This window comes from Oreochromis aureus, linkage group 6, assembly GCF_013358895.1.
Source record: "Oreochromis aureus strain Israel breed Guangdong linkage group 6, ZZ_aureus, whole genome shotgun sequence".
NCBI classification, from domain to species: Eukaryota; Metazoa; Chordata; class Actinopteri; order Cichliformes; family Cichlidae; genus Oreochromis; species Oreochromis aureus.
This window is the reverse complement of record NC_052947.1, coordinates 22,470,458-22,489,006: the sequence shown is the minus strand read 5'-3', so window position 1 is coordinate 22,489,006 and position 18,549 is coordinate 22,470,458. Positions and strand designations below refer to the sequence as shown.

Here is an 18,549-nt window from a genome sequence, read left to right as displayed (position 1 = left end):
CTACCGTAGCCATAATGCTCCGACAATCCATCAAGCGGTGCGGCTTCGTAGCTTACCAAAGTCGTGCTAAAACATTTTTTGACAGATTTTTGAGCGCTGTGTACCACATAAAATCGGTTCAAGGTCAGTAAGCACAACCAAAATTCATACATAAGACACACCAGATTATAAGGCGCACTGTCAATTTTTGAGAAAATTAAAGGATTTTAAGTGCACCACAATCTGCAGTTACTCACAGCTGAGTCTGTCCACAGTTGGACGCTTTTTCTGAGTCGATTTAAGTTTGCTCAGCTATGTTCGGGATGGTGGTGGATGAGATGAGGCCTCTTGTTGGATCCCCAGAATATTTAACATTTTTCAACTATATACAAATATAGACAAATTGGCAACAGAGCAGTACAGCATCTGCACCAGCCCACAGTGATGTGGATGCTGGTCTATACTCCTACCCTGAAGTGTAGACCAGCTCTGGGTAGTGACTGAAAGAACAAGGGTGTGGATACGAACAGCAGAAATTAGTTTTCTTTCAAGGGTGGCTGGGAGAGGGCAAGGAGTCCTCTGAGAGAGATTTGGAATAGCACCGCTGCTCCTCCACATCGAAAGGAGGCAGTTGAGTTATTTCAGGCATGTCCCACCGGAAAAGCCACAGAGCAGTTAAAGTTATTCGTTAAAGTTCAAATAAGTCACTAGGCAACACATTTCTCTATTAATACTCGTGTATTTTTGTTTGGAGTTTTTTTTTTTTTACAAAATTGCAATTTACAGGAAAAAGAGAAACTGTGCTAACTGCAGAGCAAAAGCAAAAGCATTTCTGTACTGTAGTTGTAGAAAAAGAAACAGTCCTCCAGCCAAAGTCGCATTATCAGAAGGAGTAAACGACACTCCTGATGAGACACGTTCCTACAGAGATGTACAGACATGATGGTGGTGGAGCGAGAAGATTACGCGCATCATTTGTTCAGTATGGCGAGATTTGGAGTTAAAAAACAGGTGCAACGCTCCTCAGTCTGTATTCAAGTGTTTAAAGGGACCAGTTTTACTACTTTGGAAAGATACAAGTGCAGAGAACATCATTAGTCCAGACCAGGGCGGCTAGTTTTCTTCCTCGGGTCATTTCTTAGCCTTGCCTTTGCCCTTGCCTTTGCCCTTGCCTTTGCCCTTTCCAGAATCCTCCTTCTTCTCCTTGTTTGACTCCTTGGTGGGTTTGGCCTTCTTCTGCTGCAGGGAAGAACAGGAATGCATGTGTGAGAAATATACAGAAGGGTGAACTTAACACTTATAATGATCCCAGAGCTTGAATGCACTCACTTTAATCATAGCGTCGGCTTTGAGCCCCTCTCCTTCGTCTTCAGACTCCGGATCTTCCTGGCTTATTTCCTCCCCTCCCTCAAAGTCCCCTCCGCCACCACGGCGGCCTTTCTTCACCACTTGCAGGGAGTATGGTGTTAGGTGGACCTCTTTATTGTATGCCCGCGTAAAGGCGGCCTTTACCTGGAAGGTGACAAAGACATTGTCAAAACTCGCTGGTTGTTGGGACGTAAAGACGTCCAGTTCTGTTCTAATGAGTCGCAGAGATTGACGAAGCAATTTGAGATCATTCACGTCATAACTTTGGTTTTAAAGGTACTTTTTGTAATTCCCTTCTGTAGATTTTTAACAACATTTTCACCACCAGCAGGGGGCAGCATTTTACTAGTGGGTAACTGCTTTTAGTTAAAGAATGTTTGAGAATTTTACAAAGACTACCTTTAATGCAGGGACATCAAACTCATTTTACATCATAAGCAACATACATAATTTGATCTACACTGGACTAGACCAGGGAACCATTTAAAAACCATTTAATATGAGGAAAAGAAGTGCGATTTCAACAGGATGTCTCAGCTTTTCTACATAACAAATGTGTATTATAGAAAAAGTTCTGGAAGCTCTTTGTCTTGACAAATGTTTCAGTAGATATTTCTATTGGAGAGCCTCAGTAGAGGCAAAATACAAAAACCAAAACAGTTAAATGTTGCCGCCTCCTCACCTTGGAGTCCAGTTTGGAGTAGGGGTCGGGCTGTCCTCCCCAGACGCTGATCTCCATGATGCTGTCCACGTCCTCCTTGATAAGCTGATAGTCGTCCAGCAGCTGCACGGCTTCGGCAGCGCCCTCCGCTCCGTGCTTCTGGAGTGGATTTAGAATCGCCTGTCGCAGGTAGTGCAGGTAATCCAGGTTGACCGCCTGTTTGCTGCTCAGTGTCCTGAGAAGAGCCCAGCAGATAAAATAATTCGGTGTTGCAGCAGCAGTTTGAGCTCAGCGATGTGTTAAAAGCATCATTTTAAGATGATAAAGAAAAAACACTGACTTTAAACTCATGTGCGAGGACAGCTCCTGCATGATACGCGAGTGTTTATTGGTCGAGGAGTTCTTGCCGAGCCAGCTGGGGAAGATCGGGAATTGATTCATGTAGCCTCTCATGAGCTCGCCTGGTAACACACTGGCATAAATGGCCTGCAAATATGCACACAGACACACACAAACACAAGAAGAAGCATGATCGGGGGCTTTCATTCCTTTCAGCACCTTTATGAGAATACAGAGAAGCACCTGTGTATGCATCCCACAGGGAGCTTTTTATCAACGTTCAAGGCTCACTGAGCGGCTTTCTGTCCTGTTTTTCACGCTCTCATGAAAAGCTAGCTGCTGCTTTCACTATGATTAAAAGAAAATCTAGCAATGCAATTGTGTGTGTGTGTGTGTGTGTGTTACCTGGGTGGGTAGCAGTGACCAGTTTTGTCCTGAGCGGATCCGTCTATCCACCAGATCGCCGTCACAGATGGAGTCAGCCGTCTTACTGAGCAACACCAGGTGGGACTTCAGATTGCCACTGCCAAAAAAACCAAAGGAAACGAGCAAATTTAAAATAAAAGTTTGACATCTTGGTCAATTTTACGCACGGGATGAAGCAGGTGGCCTCTCTCACCCTGCAGCAGCTGGGCGCACGTGCAGGTAGTTCTCCTGGACGAACAGCGGCGCCAGCGAGTAGTCATGGAAAAAGAGGTCCGACTTGTCAATGAGGCTCATGCGGGCCGTCTCCTCCCCCGAGGCAAACACCTTCCTGCAGACGTCAAACGGCCCGAGCTTCATGTCCTTGCGTGCGCTGGCTGCGTCGGACTTGCACTGGTCGTACGTCATCACCTTGTCCTTGGCTGACCACATGCTGAGATTGTGGATCACCTTGAGAGAAAACAGCCACAGTGGTAAGGAGGTAACCACAGGACACAACCATCTCAGCCTCGTTACGAGTTTACGCTTTGATTTCTTTACCTGTCGGACATCCTGATTGGAGGCTAAAATGATTTCGTTAAGAGCTGGGGGCGGGATCCTGATTCCCTCCTTGAAAGCAATGGACATCATGGCTCCCTGAGAAATGAAGAAGAAAGTGCGTTTGTCATAGATGATGTTTGCTGTGGTTTCTCTGGGTGACTGAAATTCTAGTGTTTATCAGTCCTGTCACTTAGCACAAACCCAACTCCAAAAGAAGCTGAAAAATAAATCTTAGAGAGAAAAAGGTTCTCAGAAGTGAAGACAGGCAGAGGCTCACCAATCTGCAGAAAACTGTAGAACAATTTCAGAATAATGTTCCTTGATGCAAAATTGTAAAGAGTTTGCGAATATTATCCTCTACAGTTAATCTCGCCAAAAGATTCTGACAATCTGGAGAAACCTCTGTGCACAAGGACAATGCTGAAAATCTTCAGGCCCTCGGGCCCCAGTGCATTAAAAAACACACAAGCTCTGATTAGTGTTTGCACATCTGAAAATGCACCATCTATACTGAAAGGTATATACAGGGCTTTGATGTTGTATCACACACATGCACATTGGTAGGGTACGCGTAATTATCAGATGTATGTGCGAGTACCTTGATTTGTTCCACTCGCGGTCTCTGGAAGCGCAGATCGAAGCAGTAGTTGGCTAAAGATCTAATCTTCTGGTGGTTCCGATCATTGCACATGCAGATGATGGGGATCTTTGAATTTTTAATAAGGCCGATCATTTCCTACAGGAGCAGAAATACATCAATATCGAAGAAACAACAGAAATAAACCAATAAGCATGTGATCTAAAGGTCAGCTGGAGAAGTCTGAGGATCAGACTCAACTTCTATTTTCTGTTGCAGTTGCTCAGTCCAACATCGACCATCAACCAGCGCTGAAACCTGTGAGTGCTTATTTTACACATTTCCCTAATCTAAAACTTTTAACTTATAAAAGTTAAGATCTCTACGGTCTGTAAAAGAAATGCCTTCATTTACCTGAATTCCTCCGCGGTCCTCGTTGCCTGCCATGCCGTCGACCTCGTCCATGATCAGCACGTGTTTACTGCTCACTGTCTGTGACGTGCCTGCAAAACACCAACAAACAAGAAGATGGTTTAAGTGTCACTGATTAATCGTTTGTATGTTATGTTAATTTATTAAAAAGTTTGTCCAGCATGCACTTCATAAATATTGTAAAAGCACAGTCAGAGTTATTGTTTAAGAAAAGCTGAATAAGTGAGCTCTTATCTACTTTAATGGAGAAGTCACTGCTGTTTGAGAACAACAACCACATCTGTTTACCTTTGCTGTTTTAATAAGAGACACCCGGCCTGTGCACAGACTGCGTGTCATTTTTAATCACTTGTATAAAGGCAGCTGAAAACAGGAGTGACCTTTGTAGAAGTTCTCTATGCTGGTGTTGTTCAGCGACTCGGCGACGACCTCCTTCAGGCTGTTTTTGCTGCGAGTGCAGCTGGCGTTCATCTCCACATAACTGAAGCCCAGCTCCTGCAGGACGACACACAGACGCAGTGAACGCGAGGCTGAGATTAGAGCGGCGTGCTCAATACGCACACAGACTGCTCACAATAAATCTGTGTTTTCACGCTGACCTCGCAGACCAGGGCAGCTGTGGTGGTCTTCCCCACCCCTGGCGGTCCGGAGAGCAGAGCGGCTTTGAATCCTGAGCCATCATCTTTCCCTCCAAACTTACCAAATCGAGCCGCTGCATAGAAGAAAGCAGAAAAGAACACTTGCAGTCTTCAGCACAGACGGGTTTAAAAAGCTGAAATCGACCAAAAACAAATCATGTTCAGTCTTCTGCTACCTGCTGGTTTGCCGCTCCCGCTGCCGTGGTTTTTGTACCAGTTCTGCAGCCAGCGCAGCAGCTTGTTTGCACAGCTCTGGTCGCCCTGCTGGCCAATCACAGCCTTCAGAGAGCGTGGACGGTACTTGTCCACCCACAGCAGGCTGCCACCCTCTTCTGTGGGTGATGGAGATGATTGTTCTGGGACAGAAGAAGAAGAGGTACAAGAGGAAAGGCCCAGCTCCCTTCGCGCAGTTTGACCCGAGCCTCTCCCGGGTGGAGTCCTTCCGTCTCTGGTCTTGGTACCGCGGCCTTGTGCCTGGCCAGTCTTTGAAGGGCTCGGGGTGTGAGGTGACCTGGAATTACCCTTAGAGGGAGAGATCTTCTGGGCCTTCGGGGTGCTCTTTGAAGCCTGGCTTGGAGGCGTCTTGGTCTTTGTGGTTTTGCTCTATGTGACAAAAGCAGAGAGTATAGAAACCCAGCAGAAATGGGTAAAATTCATCTTTTAATGTAAAGCATTTAATCCGGGAGCAGAAATGAGCAGCTATGACACAAGATAAGTTTATACATATATATATTTACATTTATATACTTTTTTAATTTAACTGATTTACAAAAGATTAAATCGTACATTACAGGATAATTTCAATACTGACCTCAGCTTCCGCAGCGATCTCATACTTGGACTTCTTTCCTGGTTTGGTTCTGATCAGCTCCAACAGACCGTCTTCGTCGAGGATCTGGGTGCCGAAGCTCTCCGCCTGAGAAACGCAAGAAACAAAACTATAAAGCAAAATGTTTCACGTGTGTGTGGGAAAAATAGAGGATAATAAAGAAAAAAGGAGCGATTTTTATTATCATTTTCTGCCATTTTTTCTTATCTGGAGCTCAAACTGTTTATCCTTTAAGTCTATCTTAATTTTCTTATTGAATTTCTTTATTTTCTGTCATATGCATTGATTAAGTACTCATAACACACATGATCGGTGCTGGAACAGCTAATCCCTGTGAGATAAAAGCTCGGGCTTCAGACAGTTTTTTCTATTCCAGCTTCTGTTTGATGTCAAAGAGAGCGCACATCCTTTAATATGGTGATTCATTCACGTCCAAAGAGATCTGTCAGACAGTCTGGTTTTCAAAGAATGCCACGTTAATCACCTTCTCCAGCTTCGATGCACCGCTGTCTCGGCCCTGAATCAGGTAGGTGGTCTTCTTGCTGACGTTGCCCGTCACCTTGCCTCCGTATCGCTCGATGAGAGATTTGGCGTCTTCTCTCTCCATGGACTCGAGGACGCCGGTCAGGACAAACACGCAGCCCTCCAAACAGTTTTCTGCTCCCTGGAAAACACAAACCACGCAGACAGTAAAGCAAAGGCAGTGCAAGCTTGCTGGCCAGCTGAACGATAGCATCTACAGCGAGCACAGGTTACCTTTGGGATTTCCTTTGAGCCCAGAGCTCGTGGTCCATCTCTGTTCAGGAAGTTCCTGTAAGCTGAAGAGTTGGCCTTCTTCTTCTCCTGGTCATCAGGGCTTGTGCTCGTGCTCTGAGACAGAGGAAAATAATCTGGGTTTTAAATTGTTTGAAGTGGATATTTTCATCTATATGCTCAGGTTTTTTCTTCCTCTGATCTGATAGGTCGTCTGCGTGGCTCACCTCCGGTTTCTTGGGAGAAGTCTTGAGTGCGGTGGGCGTGGTTCCAGTTTTGGGGGTGAACGTCTTCTCTGAGATGGATGAAGCGTGGGGCTCCTTTTTGGGAGAAATTTTCATCTTAGTAGGGGTTTTGTTCTTCACCCCTTCGTTCTTGTCATCATCCTTTTTCTTCATCATGGCCAGTTTGGAGCTGGCTTTTACAGGAGCTGTGGTCTTTTTGGGAGACGGACTAACCACATCTTCAGACACGCTGGTCTTCGAGCTGCTCCCAGGGGCGGCAGCGTCTGTGGCTTTCTTTTTGGGGCTCGTGGTCAAGATTTGTTTTTCATCAGAGCCTTTGCGAGCCTGGATGGTTGGGAAGACAAAAGAAATGAGACTTGAAAAAAACTTAAATAATTAAAGTGCATGAGCCTTTTTAATCCCTGCAGCCTTTACCTTCTTCGCTTTTGGCTCTTCATCCAGCATGGCCAGCGTTCTGGCAAACTCCTCATCCTCGTGGACCTGTTTTTCCAGCTGAAACAGCAGAAGAGCTGTAATGAACTACGGGTCACAGCTATCTGTCAATTTACTAAACAGCTTTAATTCAAAGTCAAATAAACCAGCAGCAGCTGATCAGCCTACCTCCATGTCCTCTTCCATCTGCAGCTGCCTGGCGATTTCTTCATCGCTTATCAGGTCGTCTGCGAGAGTCGGCTGAGGAGTTTTTACAAAGGATCATTACTGAGTCATGAGAGGATGAGTAAAGAAAAAAGGAAGCACACACACAGAGAAGTAATGCCTCAGTACTCACAGCCTTTCGTTTGGTGCTGGCTACCAGCTTCTTGTCCGAGCGCTGAACACTCGCGCTGCCAAAGTAATCGAGTACTGATGTGGGGGTTTGTTTGGGCTGAGGAGGCGGAGCTGACTTTGGGGTGGAAGGCACAGGAGGAGATTTTGGTGTGGTTTTTCCCTGGGTGGAGGATGGCTTGACGGGAGACTTCCCCGACTGTTTGGCTTCCAGACGAGAGCTCGCGGCGTCCGCTTTTGTTGTTTTTGCAGCGCCGTTCTGTTTGGATTTGGAAGTCTTCTTCAAGGACTGGAAGTTGTCGCTGTCTGAGTCTACAAGCAGAACAGAGAGGCCTCCTATCACGCGTTTATAAAAAAGGACATTTTCCCTTTAACGCTGAGGTTAGAGCATATATGAAGCATCACCTGTTTCAGAGACGTACTGCACGGGATCTTTTTTGTTCGTTTTCGCTTTCTCTTTGGGGGATTTCGACTTCCTCACTGGCTCCTCCTCATCTGAGTCTGAGCACAAACACAACGCATCACTAGAATCCTGCACAGAAACGGGCTGCAAGGCTCCAAGAAAAACTCAAGGTGGAAGGAATCATGAAGAAAGATGGGTATGTGAAGATTTTGAAAGAAAACCTCAAACAGTCAGCAGCAAAACTGGGTCTGGTTCATCGCTTTGTCTTCCAACACAACAACGACTCAAAACACACGTGAATCCTGGCGAGGAACTACCTCCACATTACTGACTGACATGCACAAAACTCTGACTTATTGAAAATCTGTGGGGTGAACTGAAATCCATCCAATCTGGAGGAGCTTGAGAGATTAGCTGAGGAAGAATGAGCTGTGATTGGTCAGGAGCACATGTGAGACTATTGAAAACTACAACATTTTGACCCTGCTAGTTCTTCTGCGTCTGAGGGGGTGAAAATTCAACTTTCATAGGGGGCTAATAATTCTGTCCTCATCTAAATCTACAATCTATTTCCATTCATCTTTAGATGAAAATATGAGGCTAAATTGTTTGTAAACTTTTGAAAATGTGTGTGTTTTTTTTTTTGTTTTTTTTTTAATCCAGATGCACAGAAGAGCCTGAGGATGCTGCAGATCTCTGCACACATCTCATGAAACCCTCAAACAGCAATAAACTACATTAAAATAATGTAATTTAACAAATCCTTTAAAAAAATTCAGAAAAATAACAATGCTGTGACACCGAGACATCACTGTGGAGGAAATGCCTACCTGAGGCTATGACTGCGTGCTTCTTTCGTTTTTTCTCCCCATCCTTGCGTTGCTCCTCACTTTTTTTGCTTTTGACCTACAGCACATGAAACCACAATAAAGCCAGGTAAACAGGATGAGGAGGAACAGAGAAAGGAGACAAGGAGAGGAGGCAGCTCCTCACCTTGTTGGCCTCTTTCTTCTTCTTTTTCACCTCCTCGTCCGTTGACGAGGAATTCTTCTTCTTCTTCTCCTGTTTGTCATTTCCATTCGGGGCAGGTTTCTGCACCGCAGGCTTAGCCGATGTCGGTGCAAAGAACCGCCTGATGTCCTGCACACACAGAAGAGTACAAACTGTAAGAATTACAGAATTACATAAAAGGAAAAAACAGGAAAAAAATCACTTTTATCAAAACTATACAACATCCTGACAGCCCTGGAGACTCATAATGCAGTCAAAGTGCCTGGGAGTAGGAGCTATGAATGCAAATGGCATGATAAATCCATCCTTAGTACACATTCAAATACATTGTGCACTAGGGTGCAACTCATGCAGTTTAAGACATTAAACAGAGTCGATTCTTTTAAAGTCTCAACTGTCAAAAATGTATTCCAACATAACTGACCAATGTGACAGATGTCATGTGTCCAATCATGTGTGCAATCTGAGCCAGACGTTTTGTTCCTGCTGTAAAGTTTCAGGGACCCTTTGCTATTTTGAGGTTTCACTTCCTGCAGATTATTTCTCTGCAATAAAACTATTTCATTCTTTGACATCTCAGTGAGACATTGTATCCTTCCGCCCTACCCCATCCACATTTTTGTGGCTCAAGCACATGATCTCATTTTGCAAATTAGAAACGATGAATTTCACAGTCAAAGGCAGCTATATTCATTTTTTCCCCCAAAGTGGAAATCTTTTATTATTTTAATTATTTACCAATCTTGTCTGTAGACTAGCTCACTTATTTTATACCTATTTGTAGTTATTTTGGTTCCCCAATAACTTATTTTACTTAAATCCATTTTATTATGCTTACTCGGATACATAAATTAAAACCGACTGGCTTGTCTTGATAATATATTCATACCCACTAGTTCCTCCCTATATTTTCCCTAATTGAATGAAGCCATCCTCTTCACTCTGCTGCTCCTATTAGTGGACATAACCACCCTCTGTCACACCAACCCTCTGCATGTCCTCACTACATCTATGAATGTTCCCTCATCCTGTCAGTCCTAGTGAAAATCTTAGCATAAGGACATTTCCTTTTGCTAGGTTTTATGAGTTTACACCACAAGTCAACTGTTGATTTTACATGAGTTAATTTTGCTTTTTTAAAAAACAGTTTTTATCTTTAGTTTTATTTAAGTGATTAAATTCACCTTATTGGCACCCAAACAAAAACAAAGTATTCAAAGTCAGCTCAGTCTTTTCACGCATGCCACAGATGTTGCTGCTTCACTGTATCCTGCAGTGCAGCTGTGAGGAAGCATCTGCACCTGTGTGTGTCCTTCTCCACCCATTGCTTTATGGTTTTCCTTTAAACTGTCACCCCTCTGCATATAAGTCAGTGTGCTTCCACAGCAGACCGTACAGCTACACAAACTACAAACTGAACACTCTTACACTTCATACATTTCACCTTCTTCACCTGCTGCTCAAAGCTTCATCTGAACCAAAGGATTGAAGTTTATCCTCTTTAGCAGGAGCTAACTGCGCACTGCGCTTCATCATCATCATCATCAGTAGCAGCAGCGAGGTTTAACCACACAACAGCATCATTTCCTCCATATTTACCCGCTGTGTTTATGCACACAGGCTCCAGTTTGAGTGAAAAAGCAGCTGAAATATGTCACGTACCATTATGAACGCGCTTTCTCGCTGTGTTGGTCTGTTATCAAAAAAAAGTAAGAAAAAGCTTCAACTGCTTGGCGCGAAGCAAGAGTCCGCGGTCGCCTGGAAATGACGCTCCGGCAGCTGGTTGGCGTGCGTCACTGCGTCACCACGAGTACGTTTTTTTATTCGACTAAAGAAAACCTAAACGTTTACAGATATTTCAAGATAAATAAATTTAAAAAAAGTTTAAAATAATAAATAACAAAAAATATTTTTCGTTGTGGTATAAATTAACAGATTTTTTTTTTTGCATTAATTTCTTATTGTGAAGAATTTCCGGTAAAATCTGCGCGCTTTTACCACTGAAAGCAATGAGGTGTATCACTGATTTGATAATACTCTGAAATAATGTGGAAAACACTACACAGATGTGTGTACATAATTCACTTTATTAGTGTAATGCTCAACTTTCATATCCATAATTGTAGAATTGAAAGTAAAATAAATAAATATATGAACTAAAATTAAACTCAAAAAATGACCACAATACATATGGTTTGAGCAATCAATACAAAATAAAAATAAACTGTAGTATCTGCACTGTTAGAATATTGTTTAAAACCTGAATAACCTACAGATTTGAACTAAAAATGCAAATACAAATAAAAAAAACAAAACTACTCTCCCGGAGGAAAACACCACTCAAACTACTTCCCTTCATTTTTCCCCCACTTTCTTGCTTCCGCGTTATTGTTTGTTCTTTAAAGAATAATAGTATGAAGAGAAGCGATCTGGATGTATTTAATCCAAGTTGTATAGCCCAAATAATTTATAGATACTGTGAGGAATGAAGGTTTAATCTTTTTTTTCTGCTCCTCTTGCATTTAAACGTGAGACTTTCACACAAACCAAACATGGTGAGTTTATGAAAACCTTCAGGTTAGGTTGTATTTGAGTTCCTCTGGTTGTGAAACAGGTTGTCGGTTTGATTCCTGGTCCTCCTGAAGTCAGACAAACGCCTCACACAGCAAACCACCTCAGTCTGTGTGAGACTGAAGTATCAGCACTGTGAGGTGTCTGAAATGCTGTGCTAAGAACAAAAAGTAAAAATCGAGGTAACAAATGTGACATTTTTACAAGTCTTAGGGTTATATCTTTTGCTTTTAATAGCCTGTGCTTGTTTACATGTTCAAAATTAAAACTTGCCATTCTGGCAACAAACCAGTGGATGTGCTGGAAACTGTCTGTGAATCACTTTGGTCCTCAAGAAATCTCAATATTTTCACAAGCTCCTCAGTGAATCTGATCCATCAGGTTTATTGTTATTATAATGAACTACAAGAAAAACTGAACATGAATTTAGTAGAAATTTAACAAAAACGGCTATACTTGTATAACTAAAAACTGTTAAACACTGCAGTGTTGCAGTGTTTAACACAGTCGCTGAGCATGATTGCCAGCGCTCTGTCCATGATGTACTTTGTATCTCACCCTGTGACAGCAGGGATCCAACCCATTCACAGCCCTTAAGTTCGGTGATTACGATGTCTTTAGTTTTAGTATTCAAAACCTGCCTGGTGAGACAAACTCTAACAAGCACTGTTTGAATATTAATATTCATCCTGAATTTCTTAAATCTTTCTTCTGAAACAGAACTCAAACAGTGAAGCTAAACTAAAACAAGGAAATCCACTGAACACAAAGTGAAACTAAACAAAACCTTCAAATGCTAAACTTCTGATGATGGGTAGAACTACACCAGTGACTCATTCGTGTGCAATTTATAACAATATCAAGATTTTACTGAATTAATTTAAAAAACCATCAAGAAAGGGAGGCAGAGACTGGATTAACTGGAAAACACATTAGCTTTATTGGTCTTAATAGCGATTTTAGATGTTGATGGGGTCCACCACAGTGGAAATCCACAGTGCCATTCAAGAACTTCCTGATGGCCTTCTTTCCGACTGTGGTCTGCTGGATAAGGGCTGCTGGAAACAAACAGAGGAGCCGAGTGTGAGGACAGAGATCAACTGAGTGTGAGGATTAATGAAGAGTTTACTTCAAAAATAAAGGGCAGCTTTAGGACCACAGATGCACGCTGTGGTGCACATTCATGCAGACAGTGACGCCAAAAGCATCCAGACAAACACCACATGGGGCTGGAAAACGGTTCATATCAGTTACAGCTTTTATGAAACTGTTAATGATCTGAAACTGCCGATTAACTGTTAAAAGCCCAGTCAGACTTTTGCAGACTGATTCACACATGAAGGCGACTTCTTATAAGGAGAACTTAATAATGGAAAATAATGTAACTGCATCCATTTGCAGATGTACACTCATCCCCCCTCCAAACGCCTTCAACGCTTATTCCCTTCCGATGCTGACGGTGGATCAAGGACACCAGCGCATAGGCTGCAGGCCCGGATGTACTGTCTACATTGGCTGTCTCTCACCCTTTACCCATCCCTGTTGCTTGTCATGTGTTTCTTTGGTGTATTAGAGTTTTTTTCATGTGCTATGTGCAGAGGTGTTTTTTTCTGTTCTCAAACTGATCTCCCTGTTGGAGCTCAGTCTGGGGGGAGTTATTTTTTTCTCCTTATCTTTCCTCATGTTGTGCTTTTCCATGTTATACCCCTCTGACCTGTCTTCCCCATGTGATGTTTGTGTAATGTATGTATGGTCGGAAGGGTAAGACGGCGCTGGCACGGCTGGCAGCCTTAACCCAATTTCCCTCGGGATGAATAAAGTATGATCAATCAATCAATTTGCTCCAACAAATAAGTTTAAATAAAGTGGAGCAGCAGCACACTGTGTAAAAAGATCTGAAAGAATGAAACCATTAAAAGGAAGAAAAACCAGCAGAGCATGCAGGACAGGAGGATGGTGATGTCTAACCTCCAAGAGTGTAGTTGTAACTTTTACTGTTCCGGTTCCAAGACTGTTCCCTTCTCAGACACGTAAATGCCGTCCAAGAACTTCCTGATATCCTTATTTTTGACGGTTGTGGCCTGCTGGATCAGAGCAGCTGCAACAGAGAAGTTGGGGTGGTAAGTAGCACATCACAACAGGCTTACACAAGATTCAGGAAGGACTATGTGGCACACTGTCTGCTGTGGTTTTGGCTCCATCAAGTTCAAATTTCAGCTCTAACGTGTTTACTAAGAATCTGGATACAAGTCCAGAAAAGCCTGATATCTCCCTGAGGCAGCGGTCTCATACCGACCCTTCTTTTTATATATGCAGGTCTAGCTGTTTGGATTGTAGCATGTGAATCAAAAGGTAGTTAAAAAGGTCTAAAGGCATCTCACACTCGCATCTCACAGCTCCATCAGGGATTTACAGGAAAATCCACCTGCAGGAGCATTTTGATTTTAAACTCATTTTCAGAAATTATATACAGCCTTGAGTGGATTATAGTCAGGTGAGTTTTTGGCGTTTGTTTGACATCAATATGATATTTATCCTCATTGCTTATAACAAAGCTTTGTCTTCAAAAACTTTGAGCCAAAAAAAAAAAACAAAAAAAAAAAAAAAAAAAAAAAAAAAAAAAAAAAAACCCAAAACAGACTAATATGGACAAAATCTCTAAAAATACAGAATCTGGAGAATGTTACACCTAGCAAAAAAATCTCCACTGAGGTGAAGTGATGGTGTTTTTGTTCATCAAAGTAGACGTGCAAACACGAGACCGTGCTCAGTCCTTAATGTACAAGAGTGAAGGTGAAAAATCAAATCAAGGAGAAACTCAAACTTACAATAGTTTAAAAACTCTGGTGAGATCAGAGAGGCTGTTTTTCTCAGAGTAATTTGAGTTTATCCTCATTCCATAATTTCATTTGGGAACCTGAACTTCACGTCTGTCAGACAGTCATGTCCATCACAACACTTATCGATAAAACCCTCACTGCACCTCAGTAAGGAGAACAGTAGGACTTTAGGTGAGGGGAGACTTGATCAGCAGTCAAGTGTGATAAACTGATAGTTGAGAGGGAAATTCCTCTATTCTCATTGAATGGAAGAATGTGAGGGGCTCTACATAACAACTGGATTTAACAGGATTAACAGCTGCACTGATGTCCAACTGTCTTCAGATGATGTGCAACAAACGTCCACAGAGTCCAGTTTTCCGACCATAAGGTCAGTGACACACATCCTCTGATGTTTTATTCATTCTTATCTACACCGAGCATCAAGGTGACACTGAATCAGTTTCAGGAAGGCTGCAACTGAAATAATGAAAAACTCCTCATCTGCTGGTGGAGCTTGACATAATGTTATCATTTCATCCTATTGTGTAGAAAACCTAAAGAGGAAACAGCAGCAGACGTACCAGAGTTGGACACCAGCTCAATGTCGTTACCCTCCAGGACCAGCTCGTCCTTCTGTGCGGCTGAGACTGAACACAGCACACCTGAAAGAGAGAAAGGACAAAGGTTTAGTCTTTTTATACAATATTAGAAATGTTTTTTTAAAAAACAAACAAAAAACAAAACATTTTCAGAAATATTTGTTGGTGTTTTCTTGTTTTTTTTCTGTACTACTTGAACACTAAAGTTGCCCTCCAATGAGATGACAGTTCCAACAAACAATAAATATGCAGCTTCAGACATTACATCACCAAAATGAGGCAAGCTCAGGATCTTTAAATCTGCTGAGAGAAAAGTCGATATGTTTAACTGGCCCTGTTTGAACTCTGAGTGCAACTCCAGACTTCATCACAAATTAAAGCATCTGCTTCACTGACTCCACAAAGTCTGCATGTGCCTCACTCTCTGCCAATTCTAAATCCCTTCTCAGAGACGCACTACACCAATTAATCTGTACAAAATAATTTCCTAATCCATAAAATTAACGAGCCCTGGTTTTCAAATCAGCCGTTAGCGGTTTTTGCCCAATCAGCAGCTCGTTCAGCTTCACAAGTGTGTGAATTTCATGATTTTAGTATAATGACGCCTATTCGGTTTTGAACTGATGAAACAAATATCACAAAAACAAGTCTTTAATGATCTTTAAAGATAATTTGACATTTTGAAGACTAAAATGATAAATTCACTGTCCTCCCTTCCATCTGGCTATATTAACTGTTAATCTGTCACAAGTATTTGTGTCTAATCACAGACCCAATATGAAGTTATACATAATTTCCAACTTCTCCTGACAAAGTCATTTACGCCACACCTCAGAAACTTTGACTATTTCTGGATTTCACACGTGCCATTCTCAAACATTTCCATGATGCGACGCAGACTCACCACCCCTCATTCGGACACGGCGAATGTACTTCTCTCCCAAGAAGTTCCTGATCTCGACCAGGGTGCCGCTCTCCTGGATGACCACGTTGATGGGGAAATGGGCGTACACGGAACGCATTTTGTACCGGAAACCCTGCAGTGGCACAAAAGCATGAGAGGCACTGAGTTGGACTGACAAAGCAAACAGAATTGATACTTGAATAGGCAGGGTCAGCCAGAAACGTGCACAGGGTTTATAACTGGGCCGACTGAAACAAGCAGATCTGAGCTCTCACCAAAGTGACTCCCTTGATCATGTTCTGGACGTGGCTGCAGATGGTGCGGACTGTGGCCAGCTCCTTCCTGTTTCCCCACCATTTATCCACACGAAGCTGAGGAAAAAAAAAAGTACAGCAGCTCAAATCACTTCCATGAAATAGGTGTTAAAGCAATCATCCCACGTGTGCGGCGAAATACTGGCCTTGCAGACCGACATTGGAAAATACAACCACATTCACCTGTGGCAGTAGCTGCTGTTTACCTGTTACGATACACTAACTACACCCTGGCTAACAGCCTCAAATCTGACAGGAACACATGTCAGAACACCAAAAACCAATGCAGTCGGACATTAAACAACCTTTAACCTGCTTGCTCTGTCGTCCAAGTGCATTAATGTCAGTATACACTTACTATATATACACAGCAAGTGCAAACCACACAGACTATTGGACAAATTCTAGAGGTTTTAAACGGGGGGCAGCACTGAGGTGTGGTGCTTAGCCCAGTAAGAAGGTCCTGGGTTTAAATCCACTGGTCGGCCAGAGTCTTTCAGTGTGGAGTTTGTACGTTCTCCCCTTGTTTTGTTCTTTCAGAGTACCCTGGTTTCCTCCCACACTTCAAATATATGCCATCCATCCGCTTCTCCTTTTCAGGATTGGGGGGCGCTGGAGCCTATCCCAGCTGTCATAGGGCGAGAGGCAGGGTACAACCTGGACAGGTCGCCAGTCTGTCGCAGGGCTAACACACAGAGACAGACAACCATTCGCGCTCACATTCACTCCCGCATTCACAACTATGGGCAATTTAGATTGATCAATTAACCTAACCCCACTAATTGCATGTCTTTGGACTGTGGGAGGAAGCCAGAGTACCCGGAGGGAACCCACGCAAACACGGGGAGAACATGCAAACTCCACACAGAAAGACCCCGGCCTGATGGTGGAACTGAACTCAGGACCTTCTTGCTGTGCGGCAACAGTGCTGCTGTCAAATATATGCATGTAACATTAATAACGAAGTGTGCCATAGGCGTGAATGTGAGCATTAACAGCTGTCTGTCTCTCTGTGTTAGCTCTGCAATAGACTGAAAACCTGTTCATGTACCCTGCCTCTCGCCCTATCACAGTTGGGAGAGGCTCAACCTGGATTGGATCAATTGAAGAAAACAGTTGGATGGTTTCAAACACTGATATCATCTCAGATAGTCACAGCCAGTGCGGCTCTAAATCAGCCTGAAAAGTCAGATATTTCAATAGTTTCTCTCTAAAATTAAAGACTTTTTCTACAACTCGTTCTTAGCATTGTTGACGCCAGCCTTGTATGTATGTATTAAACGTTTTTTCAACTGTCATATAAACAGCCCTGTACAAACACTCATTCTACAATCCACTTATAGCACTTTTAGGCAAAGCACATAACTGGCTTTTAGGATTATTTCCATTTTAAGACAATAAATTGACATTTTAAGCCCTTTATCTACAAACTTTGCACTGAGCCTAGTAGTTTGGAGACCCGACCAGTTCTTAAAGCACTTTTCTAAATGATGCAGTTGTTAATTTAACATATTCAACCTTAACCAAAACAACTCCAATTACCCAGTGATCACTGGGTAATTAAAGCACTACTGTTTAAATCTGAAAACTTGTACACTCTAAAATCACACATCCTTAATGCCAACCATGTGTGATGCCCTCCTGCCATCACATCCTGGGGCTGCTAACTTCACTTTAAGTAACTTAGCACTATTTTGGCTCTTACATACCTTCTTCTGTTTCTTGCCCAGCAGGCTGAGCTCCAGGTTGATGTGGTTGAACTCCCTGGTGAGCTTGCCACGGGGGCCTTTGACAGTCACAGTTCGGCCCTTCAGCCTCACCTCGACTGCCGCACAACAAGCACAAATATAAAAAAGAAAGGTTAGAAGCTACTCTACAGACAGGATATAAATACAACTGTGTGGAAAACTGATTTTCCCCTTACCATTGTCGGGGAGGTCGACAGTTTGGCTGCTGAGAATGGTCTTCATTCTGTAAAGAGACAAAATGCGTGTTTTCAACTCTGAAAAGTTTGTCTGGCTCTGAGATTCAGGCTAAAGCGTGTAGGCCTTTGTATCGGTGATATTAACAGCTCCATAATGACTGTTTACTAAAGTTCGGACTGTGAGATACAGCCACACCACACTGGTGTAACCTAGCTTTAGCTACAATGCTAACAGAAGTAAGCATTAGACAGCCTGTAATAGCCGACCAGCTCCTTTCATGATATACCGATACAGTAAAAACCTTAGAAGATGTTAAATAACACCTGGAACCACACAAACGCCATGTTTAATATGAGCATTGTTAAATCCGCTGCGGGCCTCAGCGCGAACAGAGCGCCAGGCCTCAAGCATCAAACCTGCTTAAAACTAACATCATATATTCCAACAGAGC

General features: G+C 42.9%; 2 protein-coding genes across 3 annotated transcripts; both read right to left on the bottom strand.

Moving 5' to 3' along the window:
* Nucleotides 1–698: 698 nt before the first annotated feature.
* On the bottom strand, nt 699–10,741 carry rfc1 (replication factor C (activator 1) 1). Its single transcript, XM_031728161.2, has 23 exons — nt 10,626–10,741; nt 8,946–9,092; nt 8,783–8,858; nt 7,955–8,050; nt 7,554–7,861; nt 7,385–7,456; nt 7,199–7,276; nt 6,767–7,108; nt 6,543–6,656; nt 6,271–6,450; nt 5,769–5,873; nt 5,134–5,560; nt 4,919–5,031; nt 4,700–4,814; nt 4,302–4,390; nt 3,909–4,046; nt 3,311–3,406; nt 2,967–3,220; nt 2,753–2,870; nt 2,349–2,494; nt 2,030–2,243; nt 1,309–1,491; nt 699–1,218 (listed from the first exon to the last, which is right to left on the bottom strand). Exons 1-23 carry the CDS (start codon nt 10,626–10,628, stop codon nt 1,111–1,113), a joined length of 3,522 nt encoding a protein of 1,173 aa, XP_031584021.1. The 5' UTR covers nt 10,629–10,741; the 3' UTR covers nt 699–1,110.
* Nucleotides 10,742–12,450: 1,709 nt separating this feature from the next.
* On the bottom strand, nt 12,451–18,253 carry rpl9 (ribosomal protein L9). 2 transcript variants are annotated; one of them, XM_031728159.2, is made up of 7 exons: nt 18,098–18,253; nt 17,883–17,998; nt 16,135–16,230; nt 15,860–15,992; nt 14,938–15,018; nt 13,503–13,632; nt 12,451–12,589 (listed from the first exon to the last, which is right to left on the bottom strand). In XM_031728159.2, the coding sequence occupies exons 1-6, from the start codon at nt 18,141–18,143 to the stop codon at nt 13,526–13,528; spliced, it is 579 nt and encodes a 192-aa protein (XP_031584019.1). In that variant the 5' UTR covers nt 18,144–18,253; the 3' UTR covers nt 12,451–12,589; nt 13,503–13,525. The 2 variants fall into 2 exon arrangements, with proteins under 2 accessions (XP_031584019.1, XP_031584018.1); XM_031728158.2 differs by having other exon boundaries at nt 12,451–12,592; nt 18,098–18,252.
* Nucleotides 18,254–18,549: the final 296 nt, after the last annotated feature.

Excerpts from the sequence above, each read along its gene's own strand:
- rfc1 (XM_031728161.2), bottom strand. Across the intron at positions 5,874-6,270 it reads GTGCATCGAAGCTGGAGAAG|GCGGAGAGCTTCGGCACCCA; the intron begins GTGATTAACGTG and ends TGCGTTTCTCAG. Across the intron at positions 5,561-5,768 it reads AGATCGCTGCGGAAGCTGAG|AGCAAAACCACAAAGACCAA; the intron begins GTCAGTATTGAA and ends TTTGTCACATAG.
- rpl9 (XM_031728159.2), bottom strand. The coding sequence starts at position 18,143 with ATGAAGACCATTCTCAGCAGCCAAACTGTCGACCTCCCCGACAATG. Across the intron at positions 17,999-18,097 it reads TGTCGACCTCCCCGACAATG|TCGAGGTGAGGCTGAAGGGC; the intron begins GTAAGGGGAAAA and ends GTTGTGCGGCAG. Across the intron at positions 16,231-17,882 it reads TGGGCAAGAAACAGAAGAAG|CTTCGTGTGGATAAATGGTG; the intron begins GTATGTAAGAGC and ends TTTTTTCCTCAG.